Source organism: Macaca fascicularis, chromosome 5 (assembly GCF_037993035.2).
Source record: "Macaca fascicularis isolate 582-1 chromosome 5, T2T-MFA8v1.1".
Taxonomy (NCBI): domain Eukaryota; kingdom Metazoa; phylum Chordata; class Mammalia; order Primates; family Cercopithecidae; genus Macaca; species Macaca fascicularis.
In genome coordinates, this window is record NC_088379.1 from 2,304,661 (window position 1) to 2,318,314 (window position 13,654).

At 42.8% G+C, this 13,654-nt stretch overlaps 1 protein-coding gene across 10 annotated transcripts in view; it reads right to left on the reverse strand.

Annotated features, from left to right (window-relative positions):
- The window catches only part of POLN (DNA polymerase nu), a 157,559-nt gene that overhangs the window by 75,022 nt on the left and 68,883 nt on the right, over positions 1-13,654 (reverse strand). For 9 of the 10 annotated variants that reach the window (XM_065544683.2, XM_074039241.1, XM_074039237.1 and 6 more), the window contains 3 exons: positions 6,614-6,670; positions 5,319-5,372; positions 4,248-4,313 (listed from right to left, as the gene is read on the reverse strand). In XM_065544683.2, the coding sequence (XP_065400755.1) occupies positions 4,248-4,313; positions 5,319-5,372; positions 6,614-6,670 (177 nt within the window). Of the gene's footprint in view, positions 1-4,247; positions 4,432-5,318; positions 5,373-6,613; positions 6,671-13,654 lie in introns of those variants that run through there. The other variant, XM_074039242.1, reaches the window with a different exon arrangement.

Below are 13,654 nucleotides of genomic sequence, written 5' to 3' on the forward strand. Positions count from 1 at the left end.
TCTGTATTTTGGTAGAGATGAGGTTTCATCATGTTGCCCAGCCTGGTCTCAAACTCCTGAGCTCAAGAGATCTGCCTATCTCAGCCTCCCAAAATGCTGGGATTACAGACATGAGCCACTGCACCTGGCCTGACTTTTTTTTTGTTTTTTTTTAAGAGACAAGGTCTTGCTCTGTCACCTAGGGTGAAGTGCTGTGATGTGATCACAACCCCCTGCAGCTTCAAACTCCTGGGCTCAAGTGATCCTCCTTGCCTCAGCCTCCCAAGTAGCTACCATGCTCAGCTAATTTAAAGCATCTTAAAATTTATGTAGAAATGCGGTCTTCCTATGCTGCCCAGGCTAATAATCTGATTTTTTAAAATATTAGTCAACTGTATTTTGTGCACTTCAAGCAAAAAAAAAAAAAAAAAAAAAAAGCAATTGAAATTCTAGCCATTTTATGACATTATCATGTAACCTACATAGTATTTTCTTAAATAATGTGCAGCTGGATTCAAGTTTTATGTGTACAAAAACAGAAGCACAAATGTTCTATCAGAAAATAGAGGTGAGTATTTAAATAATCTGTCTAAGATGACACTAAGACAGAAACAATAAGGGACGTCAGTACAGGGGAAAGTCACCATAGAGAGTGGGAAAGGCTCTGCCGCACATTGCTCAGGGCAGAGACAGGCTGAAAGCATTTTGGAAGACAATCTAATAAAAGCTATTAAAAGTAAAAATGTAATATCTTCTGTACCCAGTATAGTAATTACTCAGTAATTCCATATCTGAAAATCCATCCCATAAAAATACATGTACCAATACAACAGGACATACATGCATGGTGTTCATTGCAGCTCTACTTTTAGAGGGCAAGTGCACAACACACCCACGTGTGGAACACACATAGCTAAGAGTGGGACAAGGCTCTGTCAGGTAAGCTGCAGGGATCCCCATAAGCTGTTGCTGACAGCAAAAAGCAAGAGGCAGGAAAGGAAAATTCTGAATCTGTAAAATAAATAATGACAAAGTGCATGTTTCTATGTGTATATGTGCAGACACATATGGGCCTATATGAGACTGTATAATAAGTCACAAGGAAAATATGGATATGCAAGCTCTAGGCTGCTATCATGGGCTACCAAGAGCACTGGGATTGAGGGTGGAGGGCTGAGGTATGTGGGTGTGAGAGAAGTGTCTACAATAAAAACAACATATAAAATGTGATCCCATTTATGTAAATGTGTGTGTGCATAAAGAGATAAATTAGAGGATGGTTACCAAAATGTTAAAGATGGCCATAGCGGGGATATGGAGTTTTGAGTGACTTTTTACTTTGTTATTTACATTTTTATCTATTGTTTGAATTCTTTAGAAATATCATGTTATTTGTATAATTTTAAAAAGCCATTTTAAGTATAGTAAACCAGAATATGTATCTTAAAAGTTAAAAGGCAAAAGAAAATTGGAGGAAAATAATTCAACATTTTATAAAGGGTTAATCTTTATTATATAAAGAGCTTTTCCATACCAATAGGAAAAAATAAACACCCTCCAGAGAAATGGGCAAATGACATGAACAGGCAATTCAAAGAAGAATAGTTGTTTCATGTAGTCAACCTCAACACATATTTAAAGAAATGGAAATTGAAAAAATGAGTCAGGAAAGTAATCAAAATGAAAACTCCTTGTGTTGGCAAGGATTAGGGGACCAAACATTTCACACACTATGTGGTGGGAATGTTATTTTTGGTGGAGAGGCTAATTTGGCAATGTAAAGCCTTAAAAATACATATATACTGTAACTCAGAAACTCTGTCTCTAGGAATTTATGCTATAGAAATCAACATAAAAAAAGTACCAAAAATGCTTATGGTATTGGTTCTGGTATTGCTATTGAAATTGGTATGGTATTGCTATGATAAAGTACAAGTATGTTTATGGTATCTCTATAAAATAATTAAAACTGCAAACAATCTAAATGGCCATCATTAGGGGTAGCCATTAAATGGAATACAATGCAGCTGTTAAAATGATGACACAAGCTTCCAGTTAAAGGTCACGGCTGAATGCACATGTTATGTTTACATCTCATCTTTCCAAAAGCTCAACTGAAATAACGGAAAAATGAGTAGGTAAAATTAGAACTTCACAGAGAACTTGGGAGGAGTGCTACTCACAAACCAGACCCTTCAGAAACTTCTGGAAGAGAATAAAACACAGCAAGAAATTTACTGAAAATGTAATGGAAAAAGAAACTTATAACTCCATAAAAGCAAAAGCAAGGACCTCCACGAAAAGTTTCTCAGCAGAATTCCTAAATAACTCCTAGATAAGAAGTATCAACTAAGAGAAAACTGCAGCAGTTGTGGTTGGTTGAGAAATTAGCCCAAGGGTAATGTGGCAGCAGTGCCTGCATTCAGAGGAGATGGCACTGGTATTCACATGGATATTGGTGCTGGTATTGGTATTCACATTAGTATTGCTATTACTACTACTCTTCCCTAGATAAAGACCCCAGAAGAGCCCCCTAAAGTGCAAGGCCAGAGACAGCTGGCAGCCCGAGAGATGACTGACCAAGAGTGGGTGTCCATGCACCCAAGAGACCATACAATCAGTGCAAACTCCCCCCATCCCAGCCTCTCTTCCTCTTCCTCACACAGTCACCCGAGTGTGTCCCTCTGCCTGCACGCACCTGGTACACCATCTATGCAAATGCCTGGATGAAGTCCTGACCATTAATGGAGGGAACCCACGGGACAGACACATGTTATGGAGGGAAGGGAAAGATGACTAACATTTGCTCATTCTGTAAATCTCCACATACTTGTATTTCTTTACCATTAATATATATTCATATTTGTATATATTAGTGTATACTTAAATAATTCACATATTTAATTCATATATTTAAATTTAAATATAGATTCAAATCAATATTTATTAATATAGAATGATATCAAGAGATGTTAAAATAGAAAAGCATAATATAAAATAGAATGGCTTTATCTTTGTAGAAAAAAAAATTTTTTTTTTTGAGACAGAGTCTTGCTCTGTCACCCAGGCTGGAGAGCAGTGGCACGATCTCGGCTCACTGCAAGCTCCGCTTCCTGGGTTCATGCCATTCTCCTGCCTCAGCCTCCTGAGTAGCTGGGACTACAGGCACACGCCACCATGCCTGGCTAATTTTTGTATTTTTAGTAAAGACAGGGTTTCACCATATTGGCCAGGCTGGTCTCCAACTCCTGACCTCATGATCTACTGCTTTGGCCTCCCAAAGTGCTGGGATTACAGGCATGAGCCACCACACCCGGCCTAAAAAATTGTATTTTATAAATATATGTGCTTAGCAAGAAGTGTGGAAAGACAGACACCACAGTTCTGCATGGTGCATAACAAGTGACTTTTTATTATTTTTATTTCTTTTCTGTATCTAAGGAATTTTCTGTAATGAGAAATTAATCATGAGTCTTTTTTAGTTCAAAATACAGAGCCATGGCCGGGCGCGGTGGCTCAAGCCTGTAATCCCAGCACTTTGGGAGGCCGAGGCGGGCGGATCACAAGGTCAGGAGATCGAGACCACAGTGAAACCCCGTCTCTACTAAAAATACAAAAAATTAGCCGGGCGCGGTGGCGGGCGCCTGTAGTCCCAGCTACTCAGGAGGCTGAGGCAGGAGAATGGCGGGAACCCGGGAGGCGGAGCTTGCAGTGAGCCGAGATCGTGCCACTGCACTCCAGCCTGGGCAACAGCGTGAGACTCCATCTCAAAAAAAAAAAAAAAAAAATACAGAGCCATTTAGAAAGTTAATTGCTTTAAGTGTGATGGAAGCTGCATCATAAGTTCAAGGGAATTTACGGCTTTTTTTTTTTTTTATCAGAGACACAGTTTCAACAACCACCAAAAAATTAAGCTGTTCATCATAGCATCAGCTATTTCAACACATTTCTGGAAATCAGAAGCCACCTGTCTGGCACAAATCTGAAAAGGAAGATGGGGTAGGGGTGCCCTTTTTGCCCTCACACTGGAGTGCATGGTTTCTGGGTGTGAAGCCCCCGCCCTGCTAACTCAGCACTTCACAAGAAGAGAACCCACCTGCCTTGTTCTCCTGCTATGTTCTCAGAATAAACAGAATAAAACACAGCATATCAGTATGAAGCCCCCTCTTGGAAACAGAAAGTACACAGGCAAACGCATGTGGAGACAAAACTTCAATAGCAAGGCAGGAAAACGGCGTTTAACAAAGACAGCTGTTTACACAACTTACAGGATGCTTGGCTGAAAGTCTTCCAGTCACAGTTCCAGTCTGATTCCATGTAGAGGAAATGGAGCCCTGTATTAGTTAAAAAGAATCAGTGTAAACTCTGGCAATGCTATGTGAAGTCGAGGATGTGGCGGAGCCTCCACCCACAACACACAACACTCACTGGTCCTCCGGAAGCCAACAAGCTGCTGGCCCTAAACTTCCAACCCTGAAATGTCCTTGGGGTTACAAAATTCCTGACGTGTGATTAGGGAAGGGTGAGGAAGGAGGCTCCCCCTAACCCATGTAGGAACTGCAACAAGACTTTATGTCACTCACAAATCCTGTGCATGGGGAGAGTAAGAGCTGTTGGGCTGTGGGGAACTTGGCATGGGCTCAAGATAGGACTGTGCGTCACAGACAGGTTCTGTCACTTGCTGAGTGAACTTGACCGAGTCACAGAACATCTCTTGACTGCAGTCTCCTCAGGTCTGAACTAAAACAGTAACATCTTCCTCAAATGAATCCAGAACAGAGACACAATCGTGGATGTGAAAGGTGGTCAGCTAGAGCTTCCTCATAAACGGAGGGTTTCAAGGCATAACGTCAACCTATGCTGCAAGGGGACCTAAATGATACCAATATTATGGTTCATAGTTTCAAGGATATTAGATTATTTTGGCTGGGCGCAGTGGCTCACGCCTGTAATCCCAGCACTTTGGGAGGCCGAGGCAGGTGGATTACGAGGTCAGAGTCTGAGACCAGCCTGGCCATCATAGTGAAACCCCGTCCCTACTAAAAATACCAAAAATTAGCTGGGCGTGGTGGCGGGCACCTGTAATCCCAGCTACTTGGGAGGCTGAGGCAGAAGAATCGCTTGGAGCCGGGAGGCGGAGGTTGCAGTAAACTGAGATTGTGCCACTGCACTCCAGCCCAGCGACAGTGCGAAACTCTGTCTCAAAAAAAAAAAAAAAAAAAAAAAAGAGAATATTAGATTATTTCATCATTTACTAAAATTACAAAGGTTCTATATGTATCTGAACTCACACAAAAACCACAATCCTAATCACAGTATCTTTTTGTAAAGCTTGTTACCTTTTTCATACAAGCTAATAATCCATCTACAAAGGTTGACTTGATCTTGTGAACCTAAGGTAGAAAGACAAAAAAAATCATTTTCTTTAAGTCGTAAGTCTTTTTTGGGCGGGGGAAGGAGTCTTGTTCCATTGCCCAGGCTGGAGTGCAATGGCATGATCTCAGCTCACTGAAACCTCCGCCTCCTGGGTTCAAGCAATTCTCTTGCCTCAGTCTGAGTAGCTGGGATTACAGGCATGTGCCACCATGCTCAGCTAAGTTTTACATTTTTAGTAGAGATGGGGTTTCACCATGTTGGCCAGGCTGGTCTTGAACCCCTGACCTCAGGTGATCCACCTACCTCAGTCTCCCAAAGTGTTGGGATTACAGGCGTGAGCCACCACACCCGGCCGGTTTAAGTCTTTAATCAGGAATGGTGTGAATGGTGTTTCACAGAGTGCTGGGTACATGCTGCTACTATCACCTCAGATGACTCCGGGAGGCCCTGGAATGACCTTAGGTGGCACCAGGATTAAATAACACTGATCCACACAGAAAGATGTCATTCCACTCTTTAAAAATAGCTCTATTAATTCTAGAATCTTTCTAGATTTACAGGACATTTGCAAAGATAAACAGATAAACAAATACTCTGACACAGTGTCTCCTGTGGCTGCCCCTTTACATTGCTGCAGGGAGAAAGGGCCAGGCTGGAGCCAATGTGCTCCCTCACAGCTGCCAGGCCCTCAGGATACAGCAGGCCACAGGCTCAGTGAATACTAGGACCTATGCTGTGGGCAGTGGCAAAAGCTATAAACGTGGTTCACAACCAAAAGAGAACTTTGGAAGGAAATGGCAGGTGTGTGAACAGAGAAAGGGAATCACCAGGGGAGGGAAGGGGGCCACTCATGAAATCTCTGGCAAATGTAAATGCAGGACGACACAACACTGCTATGGTATGGTCTTGGCAGACCTAGAAGCCAGGGAGGGGTTATGGGAGGCTTCGAGACTAGGTACTGCTGGGCGTCTCCTGCACACTGACGACACACAGCCGTGGCATGCCACCTACTTCCTTCTGATTCCTCATTGTCTTCTTCCATTTTGACTCCTGGGGTTCGCGAGTGGGGCTGATTGCAGACTTGGGTAAAATCACATTAGGGTGCAAGTAAGCAGTGCCAGTACAAGGTTAACCTGACAAAACTCTATTCCCCCGAGAACACTGGGAGGGCTATTTCAGCCATTATGGATTTCTGTTGATGACACAGGGCTGTATGGTTCCCCTTCATCACCTTTTACGTACAAAAAAATTAACTTACCTGCCTGTATTCCAAAATTATCTTGGGTAATGGATGAAGGTCTCGCAGAGCATTTAACTAAACATGAAAATAAATATTACCAATGTAATTCATGTTAACATTTTAAACACTTATTTTCATCTGGAGAAAGTCTTTGTAATAAATGGTCTAATTGAGCATATTTTCCAAAATAAAGATGCATAATAAACTCAAGTTTATCAGGTGTCTTAATCCTAACCCCTTACAAAACTATTCTGATGTCTACATGGGCACTAAAAACATCTCAGATAAGCTTGGAAATAAGATTCCTCTTGAGATTTAAATTAGCGAAATCTAAATCTAGGATAGGTAAAATACCGTGTCAGTGTCTACAAACATATAACTCACTAACTGCATAATTTCAGGGAGGGAGTAATGGATTATGAGTTTAAAGATTAGCTTTAAAAATCAAAATATAACATACCTATAGGAAAGTGCAAGAGAGTAAGAAAAGTTTGTTAATTATCACAAAGTGAGCACAGTTGTTAACCACCACCCACAACAAGCAACGACACATTCCAATTTCCCCAGTAGGTACTGGCTGCTTCCCCAGGGCTGACCACCACCTGGACTTCTACCACAGGCTACCTGTTTCCTGTCCTTGGTCCAATGTTATTTTTTTTAGGGTTCATCAATATATGAAGCAGTATTTCATTTATTTGCACTGCTGTGTAGTATTCAAGTGCATGAATGTAGAATATGATCCATTCTACCTTTGATGGATATGTGTTTTTTTTCTACCTTAGGGCTATTATGAATAATGCTGGTACAGAGATTTTAGTTAATGTATGTCCACAGTTCTGTGGAATACATACATTAAGAAGTGTGAAACTGCTGCGTCAACTTTAGCAGAGATACTGCCAGTTCTCCAAAGTAAACGTACCTGCTTATACCCCTTTCAGCAAAACATAAAAGTTCAAGCTGATCCACATTTTTGCCAATGCATGTCATCACTGGTGTTAATTTTAGCTGTTCTAGTAAATGAGAAGTGATCTCTCACTATAGTTTTAGTCTGTATTTCCCGTGACTAATGTTGTTGGACACTATTCATATATTTGACTAATTGTATATCTTCTTTCATTAAGCCCTTGTTCGTGTCTTTTGCTCACTTAAAAACTTGGTGTGTCTTTTCCTCCTTGAGTTGTAGAAATTTGTTATTCTGGACAGTTTTTTGGTCAGTTATATATTTATGGGAAATATCTTTTCTCCTTCTGTGGCTAGCTTTTTTATTCATTTTTTTTTAACTTTTAATTTTTTTTTACATAAGGTCTCACTCTGTTGCCCAGGCTGGAGTGTAGTGGTGCAATCATAACTCACTACAACCTTAAACTCCTGGGTTCAAGTGATCCTCCTCTACCTCAGCCTCCCGAGTAGCTGGACTACAGGTGCACACGACCATGCCTGGCTAATTTTCTAAATTTTTGGCAGAGATGAGGTCTCGCCATGTTGCCCAGGCTGGTCTTAAACTCCTGGCTTCAAGTGGTCCTCCTGACTCAGCCTCCCAAGGTGTTGGTATTACAAGCATGAGCCACAGTACCTGGCTTTTTCACTGTTTAATGGTGTCTTTTCGTAATTAGAGATTTTTAATTTGATTGTTGTCCTGTTTATCAAGCTTTCCCTTTATGGTTGATGCATTTGCTGTCCTACTTATGAATGTTTACCTACCTCTAGGTCTTAAAGATATCCTCTTGTTATATCTTCTCCAATCTTTACTATTTTGCTTTTGATACTTAGATACACAATTTACTTGGAATTTATGTTTATGTGCTGAATGAAATGGGGGCCAAGAAGCACTGGCCCTTTATGTAACAAGCCCTCCTTACTTAATGCTTTGCAGTGATGCCCTATGAGACACATTCTCTCTCCCTCTCTTTCTTCTTGAGACAGGGTCTTGCTCTGTCACCCAGGCTGGAGTGCAGCGGTACCATCTTGGCTCACTGCAACCTCTACCTCCGGGGCTCAAGGTATCCTCCTGCCTCAGCCTCCAGAGTAACTGGGACTACAGGTGCATGCCACCATGCCCAGCTAATTTTTGTGTTTTTTGTAGGGATGAAGTTTTGCCATGTTGCCCAGGCTGGTCTTGAACTCCTGGACTCAAGCAATCCTCCTGCCTTGGCCTCCCAAAGTGCTGGAATTACAGGCATGAACCACCATGCCTGGCCCGATTTTCTTTATTTTTTTTACCTTTAAGTTCTGTTGGACTTGATGTTTGTGGATTTTCTATCTTGGTCCATTGGCCTAGTTACTGACCCTCGAGTCAACACCAAATGGTATTGCCTAATTAATTCCTAGTAATTCCTATTGCTTTATAATTAGTCTTGATATTCAATAGACTATGTCCTTAAATAGTGCTTCCCCTCCTCCCTCCAGATTATTTTGGCTCTTTTTAGTTTTTAGCATTTCCATATAAATCTGAGAATCAACTTTTCAATTCCTAACAAAAAAACTCCTGCCAGGATTTTAATTAAAATTGTTTAGAATCTATATATCAACTTGCGGGAGAACTGATTATATGATTTTGATGTAATAGTGTAAACCACTAAATCATAGTGCTCTCTGAATAAAGACTGAGAACACAAGAGCTGGAACCATAAAACATTAACAGTGGGAGGTATCTTGCCTCAGTATAATCCAGAATTGCAGTTTTTGTAGAAAAGCTATCCCCAGGGGGGTGAAAGTGCATGAAAATACTTAGCCAAGAAAACAGCTTAAGATCATCTAACTCTCCTTATCTTGATACCTTACTCACAAACTAACTTTCTAACCAATAGTCTCCCAGTATATTTTGACTTGAGCAGCCTGAGAACACCAAAAAGAAGTAGTGTTTGATTGCACAAACCGTGTATAAAGCACTGAGTGTTGGCTGAGGGCCAGAGGCAGAGCGCCATCCGCCGCCATGGCTCTGTGGGCTCACCCGCGCACTCTGCGCTGGCTGCAGACACCACATTCTCCTGACCTCCCTTCTCACTCGTTTCCCGCTGGTGCCTCTTCTCTCTCTGACCTTTAAAATACCAGTTTCTCGGAGTTTAACTCTGTGGTCATCTATACCGGCTGTGTACCGCAATCAACAGGGAGCTTCAAAAGCAGGCCCATGACTAGGCTCCGCCACCCAATTCTGACTCAGGGGATCAGCTGTGGGCCTGGGCATCCGTGTTTTCCAAATCTCCAGGCAGGGCAGAGGAACATTGTCCCAGGGCGACTTTAGTAAAAATCAGCTGGCAGCTTCCAGGTGTGGATTCCCAGCATGAGCCCCGTCCCACAGGCCCACTGCTGTTTTGTGACATGGCACATCACTGTCTCACATACACTTCTGTCCTAACATATCCAAGGCTGAACACTTGACCTTGCCCTCCATAAACAGTTCCTGTTCCAGTTTTCCCTGAGTAGTGGCTGTATCCATTTGCCCAAGTGCACAACTTAGAAAACTCAGAACTACTCCACATGCTGACTTCTGTTCACACTCACATGAATTTATCAGAAGGTCCTTTCTGTTCTAAATATCCTCTAAAAATCCATCTGTTTTGCTCCATTTTCATTGCCATGACCTAGACTGCAGTGACAGCCTACTAATGAGTATCCCCCATTCTCCAACCAGCTAAAAGAGTAATCTTGGCTGGGCATAGTGGCTCACGCATGTAATCCCAGCACTTTGGGAGGCAGAGGCGGGCGGATCACCTGAGGTCAGGAGTTGGAGACCAGCCTGACCGACATGGAGCAACATGGAGAAACTCTGTCTCTACTAAAAATACAAAATTAGCCGGGCATCGTGGCATGCACCTGTAGTCCCAGCTACTCAGGAGGCTGAGGCATGAGAATCACTTGAACCCAGGAGGCAGAGTTTACCATGAGTCAATTCATCACGCCATTGCCCTCCAGCCTGGGCAACAAGAGCAAAACTCTGTCTCAAAAAAAAAAAAAAAAAAAAAAAAAAGGCTGGGCATGGTGGCTCACACCTGTAATCCCAGCACTTTGGGAGGCCGAGGTGGGCGGATTACCTGAGGTCAGGAGTTCGAGACCACCCTGGCCAACATGGTGAAATCCCATCTCTATTAAAAATACAAAAATTAGCCAGGAATGGTGGCACACGCCTGCAATCCCAGCTACTCGGGAGGCTAAGGCAGGAGAATTGCTTGAGCCCAGGAGGCGGAGACTGTAGTGAGCTGAGATTGTGCCATTGCACTCCAGCCTGGCTGACAGAGCAAGACTCTGTCTCAAAAAAAAAGTGATCTTATAAAAACATATCCAACACCTATTAAAATGGTGAAAATCCAGAACACCAACACCACCAAGTGCTGGCAAGGATTTGGAGCAACAGGAACTCTCATTCATTGTTGGTGGGAATGCAAAATGGTGCAGCTACCCTGGAAGACAGTTTGGCGGTTTCTTACACAACTAAACGTACTCTTATCATTTCATCCAGCAATCGTACTCTTTGGTGTTTGCCCAGATAAGCTGAAAATTTATGTCCACATAAAAACCTACACGCAGATAATTATCTCTGCTTTATTCATAATTAACAAAACTTGGAAACAACCAAAATGTTCTTCGTAGGTAAATGGAAAATAAACTGTGATACATCCATGCAATGGAATATTATTCACTGCTAGAAAGAAATGAACTATCAGGCTATGAAAAGACATGGAAGAAACTTAAGTACCTACCACTAAGTGAAATAAGTCAATTCAAAAAGGCTACACACTGTGATTCCAATTTTGTAACATTCTGGGAAAGGCAAAACTGTGGAAACAGTAAAAAGCATAGTGGCTGTCAGGGGCCGGCGGGAGGAAAGGAGGAATAGGCAGAGCACCGGATTTTTAGGGCAGTGGCACTGCTCTGTATGATGCTGTAATGGTAGATGTATGTCATCATACATTTGTCTAAACCCACAGAATGTCTAACACCAAGAGTGAACCCTACACACAAGAGCAGTCCAAGAGTATACTGTGTAACTACGGACTTTGGGTGATAATGATGTGTCAGTGTGGGTTCACTGACTGTTAACAACGGTACCATTCTGTCGAGGATGTTGATAGAGGGGGAGCTTGTGCATGTGTGAGAACAGGGAGTACAGAACAGGGAGTATGGGAACTCTTTGTACTTTCTGCTCAATTTTACTGTGAACCTAAAACTAAAAAATAGTCTTTTTTTTTTTTTTTTTTTTTTTTTTTTTTTTGAGACCGTGTCTTACTTTGTTGCACAGACTGGACAGCAGTGGTATAATCACTGCTCAGCGCAGCCTTGAACTACTGGGCTCAAGTGATCCTGCCACCTCAGCCTCATGAGTAGCTGGGACTACCAGCATGCACCACCACACCTGGCTAATTTTTAAATTTTTTGTACAGACATGGTCTCACTATGTTGTCCAGGCTGGTCTTAACTCCTGGCCTCAAACAATCCTCCTGCCTCGGCCTCCCAAAGTGCTGGGATTACAGGCGTGAGCCACTGTACCTGGCCATTAAAGTCTATTTTTTAAAAATCTAGATCATAGTTGCTCCCTTACTTAAACAATTCCAAGGCTATCCATTTTTCTAAAAATCTACATTCCTCCCCATAGCCTGCAAAGCACAGCAGAATTGGGTCCTTGTTCACCCTCAACCCCATCCCTCCCATTCTTCTCAGTCACAAGGCTCCAGCCTCAGCCCCTGAGCAGCCTGAGCCTTTTCCCATTGCAAGGCCTTGTTCTTATCCTTTGCATAGGCACTTCCTCATCTTCGAGCTTCAGCTTACACACAATTCCTTAGGGTTCTCTCTGGACCACTCGGTCTGGAGTGTGTCGCTCTCCCTGTTATTACCTTAATGGCTCTTATCCTGCTGGATGGTTCTTGTAATATCTAATTTTAGGTGTCAACTTGACTGGGTTATAAGACAACCAGACAGCTGGTAAAGCATTATTTTCTATGTGAGTGTTTCCAGAGGAGGCTGGCATGTGAGTTGGTGGACTGAACAGGGAAGATCTGCATTGATGCGGGCAGGGAATATCCAATCAACTAAGGGCCCAGTTAGAATAAAAAACAGAGGAAAGGTGGATTCACTCACTCTGCTGGCATCTGGGACACGCTTCTCCTATCTTTGGACATCAGAACTCCAGACTCTCCAGTGTTTGGACTCTAGTACACACACTGGTGACACTCCAGGCTCTTGGACCTTCAGCCTTGGACTGAGTTACACCATCAACTTCCCTGTCCCAAGGCTTTCGGGCTTGGACTGAGCCACACTATCAGCTTTCCTGGGTCTCCAGCTTGCAGACAGCCTATCGTGGGACTTCACAGCACCCCCAACTGCATGAACCAATGTCCCTAACAAATCCCTTCTCATATACCTATTATCTGTATCTATATCTGCATATATCCTACTGGCTCTGTTTCTCTAGAGAACCCTGCTGTAGTTCCTCACTGGAATAGATATTCCATGATGATAAAGACGTTTTCCCCACTAAACCGTCAACAGTGTCTAACACAGAGCCAGGGCCACAAGAGTGTTTGCTGACTAAAACAGAAAGGGCATCTGTCCTGCTCATGGCTGTATCCCACATACTGGATGCCCAGCAATGGGGTCAGTGCACACACATGACCTGGAGACTCCATCACTTCAGTTAGTCAAGGGGTGTCAAAAGCAACTCCTGGAAATGATGAGTGACTGGTCCAGGAATCCTGATCCCAAAGCTGGACCACTTTCCCAGAGTTTGAACTCCCTGTGATGTTCTGAGAACATGTGACTTCATTGCAGAGAAAAAAAAAAAACCATCAAAGCTTCCTTCAGTTCGTTAGGGAGGGACCTTTGTTCCCCACTCGTCACGTGCCTACTGAGGGGAGGGAAAGGGAATTCCCACTATACCCCAGCAGGAGTGAGCGGACCAGCTAGGCACCACAGGACTCTAAACTACACTGTACAGGTACAAGGGTACGTGTGTTCTTCAGCCCATGTGGAGCATCTGAGAACCCTGAGGTGAGTGTCAAAGAACTGACATTGCATAGATCGTGTTCTCTTACCACACTTCATTTAATTCAGAAATCAAGGCTGGGC